This window comes from Pezoporus wallicus, unplaced genomic scaffold (genome assembly GCF_028554395.1).
Source record: "Pezoporus wallicus isolate ANWC-B61680 ecotype Strahan unplaced genomic scaffold, APGP_CSIRO_Pwel_v1 contig_6999, whole genome shotgun sequence".
NCBI lineage: Eukaryota > Metazoa > Chordata > Aves > Psittaciformes > Psittacidae > Pezoporus > Pezoporus wallicus.
In genome coordinates this window covers 5,287,054-5,300,466 of record NW_026640180.1, presented here as the reverse complement: position 1 = coordinate 5,300,466, position 13,413 = coordinate 5,287,054, and the positions used below count along the sequence as shown (strand labels likewise).

At 40.9% G+C, this 13,413-nt stretch overlaps 1 protein-coding gene across 4 annotated transcripts in view; it reads left to right on the top strand.

Moving 5' to 3' along the window:
- The window catches only part of SLC39A8 (solute carrier family 39 member 8), a 60,382-nt gene that overhangs the window by 25,387 nt on the left and 21,582 nt on the right, over positions 1 to 13,413 (top strand). Inside the window, exon 1 of one of the 4 annotated variants that reach the window (XM_057417979.1) lies at positions 11,279 to 11,649. The exons of 2 other annotated variants lie outside the window; for them this stretch is intronic. In XM_057417979.1, coding sequence (XP_057273962.1) covers positions 11,494 to 11,649 — 156 coding nt within the window. In that variant the 5' untranslated portion in view covers positions 11,279 to 11,493. Of the gene's footprint in view, positions 1 to 11,278; positions 11,650 to 13,413 lie in introns of those variants that run through there. One more of the 4 variants, XM_057417976.1, reaches the window with a different exon arrangement.

Here is a 13,413-nt window from a genome sequence, read left to right as displayed (position 1 = left end):
TCTTCTTCAATTTAGCATTGTGATCAACTCCTACCTGTGTCCAATTTGTGTATGAAGACCATATCCTTGCCAGATTTTGTGATCAAGAAGTCAAATCCTGTTGCTTCCTTAAAAAGACCAAAAGGGAAGTTGTGTGTATGTACAACCTTTGCCTGGCAATTTAAAGTCACCATTGAATGTAGTATTAGGGCAGGTGTTAGGCATTGTGTTTTTCCATCATGAGGCTAACACCTTTCTCACATGTTTGTAATAGCCATCAAAATGTCTCAGAGAAGTCTAATCTTTTTTTAAAAAAATAAAATGAAATAACTTTTAATTTTTGGTGCACTCACCAGAAAACTCCATAACAAAGTATGGAGAAGGCACTGGAAGCAAGAGACCCAGGAACAGCTGCCCTTGAATGGCCTCTGTAGAGTCCTGTCCTTTGGCTTTTGTCAAAGGGGGTGGCGTAAGGCACCAAGAACAGCCTATTGCTCTAGCTGTGTCTTCCTCCGCCCCTTGTACTGTGAGGACAAGGAGGTTTTGTTCAAATTTCAAACACTCTCATGTTTCTTACTACCAAGTCAAGTGAAGGACAGAGGGGAAAGGTTTACATTCTAAACAGTAGGGAAACCTACCTGAGAAGACGGAAGTATTGAGATGCAAGTGTCATAGTCACAGTATGTATTAGCTGACACTGGCAGAATCTCTTCTCTGTAAACAAAGGTATGTATACTTATAACTAAATTATCTGAATTGTATTTATGTTCTTTTCAATCACCTAGATAGGATTAAGCAAATTCATTTTGAATTTTTGTATGTTTAATAAGTGCACAATAATTCAAGCATTATTTTTAATCACAACAAAAACTTTAAACATCTCTTAGGGGAAAAAAATCCTAAGATACTAAAATGACAAGAAAATACTCTGTAGAAGTGAAGCATGTGTGATGTTGCATCACACATTTAATGATTTATGCCTTGGAAATTCCTAACATTTCACAGAATTGGTAAATTTACAACACAAAACTTGTGTGTGGTTTTGGGTCTTTAACGATGTAACGTGGGATGCTTTAGCAATGTTCTTCAAATTCTCTAGCCATTTAAAACACGAAAGTGCTAGCAGATGTACCAATACAATGAAATTATTGCGTTCTTAATAATGTTCTCTATACATCTGAGGAGAAGAAGGTAGTACATGATGCTGAGCTTACTAGCCCTGAGCTGGTAATTGTAATGGGCACTGCAGGAATAAGTTGGCTGTTCCTGCTCTCTTAAACCATTCTGTTTCTGACAACTTCTGATGTTACCAGTCAGTCTGAGATTGCTTCAGATTTCTCAAACACCATCTAAGTGGTTATTATGTTTAAGTATGTTGGAAATGACAAGAGCATGAAAAAATTAAAATGCAGGACCATATTGGAGAACCATTACTTAATTCTGGATTCCTCTGACAGTGTAGTTACAGCTTCAACTCCCCCTTCCTGTCCCCGAAATAGTTATTTAATGCTTTCTAAACCCTTCCTTTGCTATTCCTTGTATGCTGTGAAATCCAAAGATCATGTTTTAATGCTGTGCTTCAGCTGGTCTTTGGCAGAAAACTCGTGGCCTCTTGGCATTTAGGACCTGACGGCAGATATTTCACTGACATGGCAGCTTTGCCACACATGAAATCTTTTGCCTGTTGTTTATCTCAAGAGGTGTTAGTGGTGAATGCTTTTCCTAAAAAAAAGAGATTAGCTCAAAGTTTGGAACAGTTAGGGAGAGTCACCTCTTACCACAGTTAGGTTATGTGTTGCTAGAAATAGATAATTTCATGCTTCTCCCATGTTATTGTGACCAACTTTGCTTCCTTGCTCCTAAGCAACAAAATTACAGGATGTCCTTAAATTACAGGGGTTTCTGTGTCTTAAGGTGGTTTTGTTTTGTTTTTAATTATTTAATAAAAGTCTTGGTAAAGTGCTTTGCCTCTCAAATTTTGAGCTGACCCCTTTTGCTTCTGTTGTTTAGGAATTTAATCCTAAACACACCCTTGCCCTTGTTGAATGGTGTTTGTAGGAGACCTGTTCTCTAGAGAAACGGGGTGGTGTGCAGTAAGAGTTAAAAAAAAGAACTGCACTATTTGTAAGCTTCCCAGTCCTTACAAACTAATGTAGTATTTTCTTCACCCACGGTTTTTAGGAAGATGAGCTTGTTAAACTGAGTATTCTTGAAATTCTCAAATGAAGGTCATGCTTGTGGTCCCTATTGCTGTTAAATTATTGCTTTGGTTACTGTTCAGTGAGGACTGAAACTGTGTTTACTTATCAGGGTCAATCTGCTCAATCTTTCTTTCCTTAAGAATTGTAATTAACCACAAGCAACTATGATAGGAATCTCAACAACAATGTGGTGTCAGTTGTACTGATAATTGCTCACTTATGAAGCTTTCTGACTGTTTATGCAGTGCTCTTGTATGGTATGGTGGTTTCTACCCAACCCTAAAATGAACCATTTCTAGGGTAGTTGCTTAAGGCCATTTGTTTTGTTTTGTTTTTTAAATTGGTTCTCTTCCAGTTAATAGCTCAGAAAGCACACAAATATGAGAATATGTGAAGGTAAGCTGAGAAAGTTGGGGCTGTTCAGCCTGGAGAAGAGAAGGCTGCGTGGAGACCTCATAGCAGCCTTCCAATATCCGAAGGGGGCCTACAAGGATGCTGGAGAGCGACTCTTCACTAGGGACTGTAGTGATAGGACATGGGGTAATGGGTTAAAACTTACACAGGGGAAGTTTAGATTGCATACAGGGAAGAAATTCTTTACAGGAAGTGTGGTGAGGCACTGGAATGGGTTGCCCAGGGAGGTTGTGAATGCTCCATGCCTGGCAGTGCTCAAGGCCAGGTTGGACAGAGCCTTGGGTGTGAGGTGTCCCTGCCCATGGCAAGGGGGCTGGAACTAGAAGATCTTAAGGTCCTTTCCAACCTTAACTATTCTATGATTCTAAGAGCTGAAAAACTACAACAGGAGTTACTTTAGAATAATTTTATGATCTGTTCACGTTGGTATATTTTGTCAGCTCTACAGGTGGATATAGAGGGGCTATTTCTTCATCTGTAGCAACTTATTGTCTGCTTCTGCAGTCTAGAACTTGGAAAATGCTGTTTCTGCAAGCTCATGAAAACAGGGAAAAGCTGACTTGAACTCCTATGTTTCTTTTCTCCCTGCTGAGCTTCTTTGAAAGGACACCTTTTGTAGGCCAAGCAAACAGAGATCACAGGACTCTTAATTTTTTGACTTACAAATTGTGATTGTAATTCATCCTCTGTTCTGCTTTGCCAGAGAGTCTACTGTGATTTGTACCAGAAGAGCATAAACAGATTCAAAGCACTTAACATAGCGTATTTAGTCTTCAAAGACCTCTAAAAGTGTTCAGTTGCTAAAAATCTTCTACAGCATTTTAGGGTTAGGATAATAAAACAATGTGTGAATTGAGCTGTAAAATTATCAGACACTTGTGCAGCCAGCTTCCTTAAAATTACTAGTGTTGAACTAGTTCTCTGATTTCTCTTGTGAATTTTTTCATGTGGCCTGCAGTTGCAAATCTGTAACTTGTTCAGGAAGCATTCTCTGCCAAATGTTTGTACTGTGTTATTCTTTAGCCATTTTAACACTTTCGATTCTGCAGCTGATAGTAAATACACTTTGGAAGGTTGTGGTTGGTTTTGTTTGTTTGGGGTGCTTTTTCTTTTTTCCTTTTTTTTTTTTTTTTTCCTTTTTTTAAGGTTTGAGTCACCCGTTTCCAAGCTGTGGTAAACAAAGATGGTGGGTCAGTGGTTTTTCAGTGTGCTGACCTGATAATAAGTTAGCATACAGCTTCCAAAACCTTGGGGCTTTTAAAGGTTGGTTGTTTCTTGGTTTTGTGGTGTGTTGTTTTTTTTTGTTTGGTTGTTTTTTTTAAAGTCATAGAAACTTTCTGGTTCTGTAAACTTATGACTCCTTTAGAATCAATGTGCAGGTACATTCATGACTTCAGCCTTCCCGTTCTGCACATATTATGTATAATGACTAATCAGCAGAACTGGACGTACTCCTGCCTGAGTAAGCTAGGCTTAATGGTGTTAGGCCTAAATGAAAGTACAAGGTTTTGAAGCAAAAATAATTGAATATGAAAAGAATCTGTGGTCACTTACAGATGGTTTTCCTCACACACACACACCCGTCCTCCCCCCCAAAAACCCCAACACCTGAACGCGCACATGCTGTAACGTTAAACTCCAGCACTTACTAAAACTCTTAAGTGTGCCGTGCTGAAGTTACAAATGGCATTCAAAATTCTTACATAAACAGTGATATGAAGTCTGAAAACTACCACCACTATACAGATGAGTATACATTAAATACTTGCTTGTGGGAAATAACTGTTGCATTAACATTCTGGCACTTTGAGTAGCAGTGAGAAAAGGTTCAAACTTACACTACATACTGCCAAAGGCTGTTGCAGATAAGTTAGTCAAATACTGAAATGCCACTGTGCATATACACATCTCTTTCTCTAGTGATAAGTGAGAATGCCAAGGGAATATCTAAATTTCATGTCCTCTTGTACTTTGCTCAAGAGAGTGACGTATCTTGGAAGACAGGGCTCTGTAGGAAGGGTGAATGCTGAAATATTCTGCTTGACTAGAAAATCTGTTAGAGAAAGTAAAACCAGTGAATGAACACTGATGAACAGCTACTCACTACTGAAGTATTGTTTCCTCCTGCATGTGAGGAACCCTTACAGAGGAGCTTTCCCCATTCTTCTCCCCATAAATTCTAGTGAAATCTAGAATGTACTGTGATGTAAGTTGAATCTATTTATCAATCTGCACATGTAACTGAAAGAGGTATTTGGTGAAGGAAGACCTAGTGACATTGTTACCCTTTGGCAGGGTTTATTCCACTCCACAGATTTTTAGCACACAAGCATCAGCTCAATTAAATCCTTGAAGTCAGATGCATCCATGCTCTTCATGAAAATGTACAGAACATGGAAAACAGTAAGAGTTCTGTGTTTCACTGAACTGTGTATATTTTCCTTTAAAGGACAAGCATTCTAAAAATACTTGAAGTACATAAATTACTAATAGCTTTCAGATTCCTAAGATTGCTTTTAAAAAATTTGCAAATTCTATTTATGCTAACACTGAATAGAATCTTCTTTCTTTGCTAGATGCCTTAGACATTAGGTTTCGAGTGCCATGTATAGCCTATGGGTGTATAGCCTGGGGCTGCATATGTTAAAGATTTTTCTATGAATTATTTAGTGGTAGAATATTCTAAGCACCTCTCCTGTTTGTGTTTATGCACAGTCATATTTTGTGAAATAAGCATGGGAATGGATTCTACTGTTGTGTGAACTAAGTCCATAATAACTCAAACGTGTAATGCTTCAGATTTCAACAACCTTCAGATGAAATAGGAACTGCCTTTGGTTGATATTATTGTGCTTCTGCTGTGTATGGTATTAGAAGCTCCACTTTGGCATGTATGAAATCCAAACTTGGCAAGGTTGTCTTGTAGGCAACGTCATACCTAACCATTATATCTAAATGTAAGGGCTTGTATGCATTTCTCTTACCTTTTATAATGTCCTGTCTGGTGCACTTGAATGTCTTGATTATCAGTGTGAGTATTCAATCCTATTTAGTTCTTATGTAGACTCAAAGGCATCTTGTGGCTGTATTCTACATCATAATTATGAGTTGTCAGAGTTTTAGAAAACCTATTTTCTAATGTCTGATATTGTCCTATAACCTACTGCATCCCAAACTAGGAAAGTGTTAGCTGCAGCTGTGGTTTTCCTCTGAAGATGTCTTCTACCTTATAGCACCTTTTCAACCCTCTCATTTAGGAGTTGTTGAAAAAATAAGCTGGGTTTGGTTTGCCAGTCCCAGGAGCCTGGAGAGCACCTATTTTAGAGATATGCTAAGCATACTGACATGATTTTCAAACTCAGAGCTGAGTTTCCAGGTTTTCAGAAAGAATTTGCTTATTCAAGCATGTTTAGCAGCTGTATTTCCAAGAAACAAACAAAGGGAATGATGTATTGAAGGACACTGATTTATAAAGCGTCCAGAATAATTATTTCTTCCTAGGTCCTGTAATGGGAGCTTGTAAGGCTGTTTTGGTGCCTTCCCAGAAACTGTACTTTTTCACCTCACTGGATTATGAGAAAAAACCCTAAATGTCTCCTGCAGCTGGTGTGTCACAGGGTTCATCTTGATCCCTGCAGAATCCAGCCTATAAAATACACCAGCATGTTGTGTCTCAGATATCCTGCTGATACTACTCTGCTTATCTAATCTTACTAATATTGACATATGACTGCTTCTCCTTTATTCTCTGGTAACCCTTGTTCTTTAGATACATACAATTTGGTGAAGATATGTCAATACAATCTGAGCTTGTAGTTTTCAGACTCCCCTGGGATCCTCTGGTGGATTTAAAGGTCATCATCAGGTAAGAGGTCCTATTAGGCACGTTCCAACAAAACAGGAACTGTTCCATCAATGATTTTGAGACTTAAAGGTTGGGTTTTAGAACAATAGAAAATTTGAATTTCAAAGTGTGTTTGCAAGTCTTGAGGAGAATTGCTGAAATGTTTCACTTTGAATTTGTGAATGTAAGAATCCTTTTACAAAGCTACAGTTTAAAACAAGACTACCTTAACAACAACTCCAAACTGCTGAACTTCCCTCTTTTGACAAAAAGAAGTTTAACTGATAAGAATGTGTAGTGTCTTCAAACCCCCACCCCAACCCCCCAAATTGCAAAAGACATGTATTTTGGCCTAAAAGAATGCCGGAAAAGGGCTCTTCATTAGGGACTGTAGTGATAGGATAAAGGGCAATGGGTTTAAACTTAAGCAGGGGAAGTTCAGGTTGGATAAAAGGAGGAAGCTCTTTGTTGTGAGGGTGGTGAGGCACTGGAGCAGGTTGCCCGAAGTGGTAAACGCTTCATCTCTGGCAGTGTTCAAGGCCAGGTTGGACAGAACCTTGGGTGACACATTTCCAGGGTGAGATGTCCCTGCTCCTGGCAGGGGGGTTGGAACTTGATGGTCTTAAGGTCCTTTCCAACCCAAACCATTCTATGATTCTATGATTTATTTATTTTTTTTTTTCCCCCAGAAGATGACTCTCCTGTATTTGAGTAATGTGAAGATGACTACTACTCTCTTTTAAGAGAGCTTATTACTTCCTGTCTCTCTGCACACCTGTCTTGAGTACGTTGAGTCATGACTCACAGCTCTTGCAGGCTGGCCCAGCTCTCCAGGCACTATCTGACTTCATACCATCCAAGGCCATATCCCAGCAGATACTAGATATGTAAGTTAGAAGCCTGTTTACCAAAAGAAAATTACAGATGGCCCTAGGCCAAAACTTCAGATTCAAAACAACTTTAAGCTTTGACAGTAGAAACATGACCTAATAATCTTGACTCTATGCTAACAAAGTGTCAGTGGAATTTTATTAAGCTTATTTTTTTAATGAGCAGCTATGAACTGAAGATAATTTCATCTGCTTATCTCTATTAAAGAGAACTCCTCTTGTGGTTTAAGATCCTTAAATATCTCTATATATTAGTATTTGGAAATGTAGGCAATGAAGATTATTATCTGATTATTTTATTATAGAGATTTTATTTTAAAGATGCTTGCTTAAACAGTATTTAGTCCTAAGGAGCAAATGGATCATATTTCTTCTCAGATGCAGTGTATTTTGGAGTTTCACAGGGAGAGCTAATGAACTGGCTAGTGGAGGGTTGTAGAACAAGTAATACCTCTTGCTGGGTGAAATTGATTGCATAATGTTCACCTTTTGCGGGAGCCAAGCTTCTCAGGTAGTAAACAATACACAACTGATCCCAATAGCACAGCCTCAGAAAAGAAGCATGTTATGATTGATTTACCATAGCAATGCCATTATACCTCTTGTACTTAGAGGCCCGTGCCCCAAGCTCACTATTAAACTATTAAAATTAGAATAAAACTCTTTTGTAAAACTTGAGATCCCACTTTTTCAGCTGTTTTACTATATCAGTACAAGGCATTTTGGCCAATATGCCTTAAAGGAAAGATTCCTTTTAATTCTGTAGTTTCAGAAACTGTTCTACTATGACATATATTGTAATATTTTTAGTGTCATTCTATAAACCCAAGCTTTCAAAAATGAGTCAACATCTGCAGATTGCTAAGATTCAGGCTTTTTTTATGTTCAGATTTTTAAGCTAAACGGCATGTCTTTTATTTGGCTTCTGTCGTTTTGAGTCTTCACAGTACCCTTTGACAGTGTTCCTAGAGCTCCAGTCCCTGAATTCCCTTTTAGTATTTGTGAGAACACAGAATTGAGAAGTGCAAGACTCTGGAGCTGGCAATATTGAAAACTGAGTATCTATCTTAGCATGTTATTAATCTGCTGTTTGTTTGATGTGGGGCTTTGGAAGTTAAAGTACAGCCCTGTGAGCATTTGAGACTGCCTAGCCAAGTTAAAAATGACCCCGTAGAACTGCTGGGAATTCACTTACCACAATGAAGAGAGTTACTTGGGGAAAATACATGAAAAAAGGTGTCAGTCCAATATTTTTAGATATTTACCTAGGTAATTCCCCTAGAAATATCCACTGCTATATGTCATTTCATTCAAGGGTGTTTAGTTGCAGGACATCATTTTTTAATCCTATTTAAATAGTTAATCCAGCTAAGAGTTGAGAGAAAAAGGGTGCAATACAAGAATACAAGGGAGGAGTGTGTCTATTTTACGTGCCAAATGACAGAATTGTAATATGATGGCTATTTTCCAGTAGATTTCTTTCAATTGGCTTGAATAACAATAAACAGAGGGTTCTTCTGACTTTGAGGCAAGTAAATAAGACATATGACTTCAAATCCTTCTAACTTTTATGTAATTAGCTACAACTTCACTGAATTTCCAAAGAGAAACCCACTTCAGAGAGGATCTGGTCCTTTAGAAGATTGGAGGAGCTGATTGTGTATTGTCTTGCCTGCTGCCCGTCACCATCTGGTGCGCTGGCACCTTGTGTTGGTTAAAATGTGCTGTAACACCATACAGGTGTAAGAAAAGCAGGAAACGAAACAATAGTGAATCAGGACCGTGAAGTACTGTTGGGACGTACTTGGTTTACAGTGTACAAACAGATTGTTCTTTCAGTTTGAGAAGGAGAATTTGGCTGTTAGTATTTGGCTAAGCTTTATCAGACTTGACAGGAACAAAGATCAGGCTTCCTGATGGGGTCTGTACATCACAACAAGTCTTCAAGTTCTATATACATGATTTGAAAGATACATGACCTCTGGTCTAACTGTTAGTACACCTTTCTATTTCTTGTGGTCTCATTTTGGTAAGACTCAGTATAGAAACCTTTTATTTTAAACTTGAGCAGTGTGAATGCGTCACTCCTTGAAGAAAAATTTTGGCTGTTGGAAATAGAGCAGGATTTTCATCCTGCAGAGGATTGGCAACAGAGAATAATTCTTAATGGAATTATACAGGAATTCCTTGAGCATTTCAGCATTATGCAAATATAGGCCTAAGAACCAATGCAAATATGAGTTTGTTTAATTACACTCATTTAAATAATCCTTTATTTCCGTTACTGATAAAAAGGAAATCTTAAAATAATTGATTTTGAGATTAACGCTTTGGCCTTGGACAGCAGAGCACTGACAGATCTTTCTGATGCAACCAGCAACCTGTTTTGATTTACCTGTTTTAACCGGTTTGCAGTTGTCTCCAATTTATCTACTGGTCATAAGGCACTTTTCAAATTTAGACTTACAAAAGTTTGAAAATGCTTTCAATAACTGACTTTTTACTAAGGCAGTGTTTAGAAACAGACACACTGAAGAAGGAAATGTAGGAGGTGCCAGTTCTGCTAATGATATTGCAGCCTGAAGAATGCTGCGATTCCCTCAGCAGCAGAGGAAATCTGGTGTTGATTTCCCTGGAAGTGACCCAAAATGCACATGGAGAAGGAGAGGTGGGTAGGGTGGAGCAGCTTCAGCCCCAGGGTACCGTCATTTGGAACGTACTGCAGCTAAATTGTGCCAGGGCTGTTTAGGTGCCACCAACCAAGTGCAAGGAAAGAATGAAAGTACATTAGCTATTTGAGCTCTAATTCAGGAAGAGTAACAGGATTTCCAGTATGATTGTAGCTCTGTAGATATTTAATTCCCGCCTTTTCATACCCATCCCTCTATTAGTGGGTTATGCTGCAGCCATTTTTTTATTTTATTTTTTTTTTCCCTGCTAGATTCAGTTTGCATCAGGGATTGGAAGTTGTTTATGAAGGATTTATCCAAACGAGTTCTGCTGCTTGTGAAGTATCTTTAACCATGGCTCCTTCTTTCCTGCTGTTACCAAGACTGCTTGGCACACACAGTAAAAAAAAATTCCAGTTTCAGAAAGTCTGGAACTGGGGACAGTGTCTCATCTCATGTAATTCAGCTCAGTTACACACACAGAGGTCTAAATGAGAATCTGTTAAAAAGCCATACCTCTAAAAATACACTGTCTCTGCCCACTACAGAGATACATAAGAAATTTTGTAACAGGCGGTTACAGAATAACTTGTTAATAGTACAAATCCCTCCTGAGCTAGAGCAGCTAATACATGGCTGCTGTCCTGAAACATGAGGATTTTTATCTCAACTACTTGAGCGATACTCCTCGGGAATATAATCCTGAGACCAGTCACAATTTTCTCCTGTCTAAAGGCATCCATGAAACAGCATGGGGTTATGCGTTAAACCTTCCTAAAAAGGTAGACGAGGCACAAATCCGTGTCTCAACCTGCAGGAGGGAGGGGGCCTTAGAGAAGTGAGTTGCCTAACTGCTGCCAACCTAACTGCTCATTCCAAGGTCCAGATGCCTCGACTGTGGAGATACTGTTGACGAGGTGAGGTGTGTACCTCCCTGTGGGCCTGGCCTGGGTCTGGACCTTGGCCTCGACTGTCCCATCTGGTATTTGTGGGTCAGGGCATGTGGAAGCGGGGTCTTGCCTGGCGGAGGGAGCAGGCTGGGCTCGGCAGGTACCTCTGGAAGCAGCCCTTGGGGCGGCACGGAAAAAGCTGTATGCCGCCGTGGATACGTCCGGTGGTTGTGTGACCCTTGGTCCCGGCGGCAGGGCTGGCACCAACCGGGAGTTTTGCAGCCTTCCAGTTTGCGCCATGTGCGAGGGGTCAACTCCGGACAGCCCCCTGCGCCCTTCTGCCCTAACGCAGGCCTGTGGGGACGGTGAGAGCCACGACGGGGACCAAAAACCGGGACGGGCCCTTGGGGACTCCCGCAGGGGCTGGGGGGATCGCAGCAGCTAGCGGTGCCCGCCCCGTCTCGTCTCCCCACTACGCCCCCCGGGGAGGAGCCGGGCCGGGCGGGCGCTGCTCCCGCCCCGCGGAGCCCTGGGCTGGTGGGCGGTGCGGAGGGCTGCGCCGTGCTGCGCGCCCAGCGACACTCGCCGTGTCCCGCGGGGCCGGAGATGCTCCCATCGAACGCCTTCGCCGACGATGTGCTGCGCGTCTTCGGGGCCAACCGCAGCCTGTCGGCCGCGCAGCTGTCCGCGCTGCTGCGCCGGCTGGGCGCCGCGCCGGCCCTGGGCGCCGTGCTGCCGCTCACCCACCTGCACTACAACCAGGTACGCGGGGGAGCCAGGCTCGTCCGGCTGCCGCTTCGGCTCCGCGGCCGCGGTGAGGGCTGGGCTAGAAACGCGCGTCCAGGAACCAGGGCGCCCAGCAGTGAGGACTCCGCCGTAGGTTCCTCAAGCTGATCGCCGTCGTGTTTCCTCACGTTGAAGCGGGGAAAGTGGGAGGGAGCAGATACCTCCTGGGGCGCTGGGCCCGGGTTTCGGGCAAAGGCACCGGTCCGCTGTGAGACCAGAGTGCGGAGGGAAGGAACTGCCCCATCCATCAGTGCGGTGCTGCCGTGCGGGGCTGCCCGTGGGATTAGCTCTACCTCTTCACTGCTCAGCGTTTAAACTGGTACTTTTCCCGTGTAAATAGCATCTGGAGAGCAGCAAAAAGTGTATAAGAGTTGTATAAGCAAATCTTCGGGACTTGTTAAAATACAATTGTCATGTGATAGCACAAACTTGATAATAGGCAGATCTGCTTGTGTGATGAAACTTTCAGAAGTGTTCACATCTCTCAGCTGAGTGCAAAGCGTACACCCATTAATTAATCTACTAAAAGCTGCTGAAAAATGTTTAATTTGCTGACTAAATATTCCTGGAATATTACTTTTTATAAAAATATGTTACTCTGTTTAGTGTCTCCATACAAAACTCAGACCTCGCTGCTACTTTTAAAGTCCATGTAATTTCGTATCGTATTTCATTTCATCTGTTTGTTTTTTTGAAGGAGATTCTTGAGGCTGGTGGAGATTTCCTTATGCTCAGGAGCCAGGGACATGAAGTCAGTCACAGAAATGAAAGGAAAGCAGGGATGACTGTTTGCTCTGGTTTGCTTCCACTGCTTAAGAAACAGAAGAGGCACAGTTCTAGGGACCTTGAGAAAATTGTTCTGCATTTGGAGTAGTATCTCTTTTGCGTGTTCTGTAAGGAAGACAAACCTTGGATAAGCAAACTTTGGTTTAGAAAGAGGGCAATTCTGATGTCTTCTAATGTCTAAAACTTACGAGAGGTTTAATTGGGAGTTAATGCCACTGAAATCAATGTAGTATTCAGTATAAGCATGGCAATATTTCCATAGTCACTGCTTTCAAATCTCACAAATTGAACACTGTTCCAACACAGTGAATTAAAAACATAAACATTCCCCACCACACATGCTAAATACAAGTTTGCAGTGTTGAATATGGCTATGAAAAGGAGCTTTCTTTCAAAGGCCATAGAAATGAGTTGATTCTTCAGTCCTTCAGGTTTTTTCTCTGTAAAAGCACGTAGCCCTCGTACACAGGCTTTGGCACAGGATACAGAGGGGAAAAAAAAGTAATACTTTCTTATGACTGTAAATGTGTGTTCCCTGTCAGTCATTTGAATTTTAACTGAGACTTTTTTTACAGTCCTGTTCTAGTTGTGTCCATTTTAAACAATATCTAGGGCACCGTACTGAAATGTGCATACTTTTTTCTGCTGAGTTACTTGTATTTTTTTTTTAAATTGGCCTTACAGCTGCTTTATCAGCCAGTACCTTTTAAGTAAGTGCTCCTGGCTTTTGATCCCTCATAGATGTTAGGTGTATCGATGACTTGGGGCAGGTGGTACATGCAAAAGAATACATATACGAAGTAGATCATACATGATCATTTTCAAACTCTTAATGCTTACAAGTTGATAATTTAGAGTATCTGCTGTTATGAAAGAATACAAAGTAGATCATACATGACCATTTTCAAACTCTTAATGCTTACAAGTTGATAATTTAGAGTATCTGCTGTTATG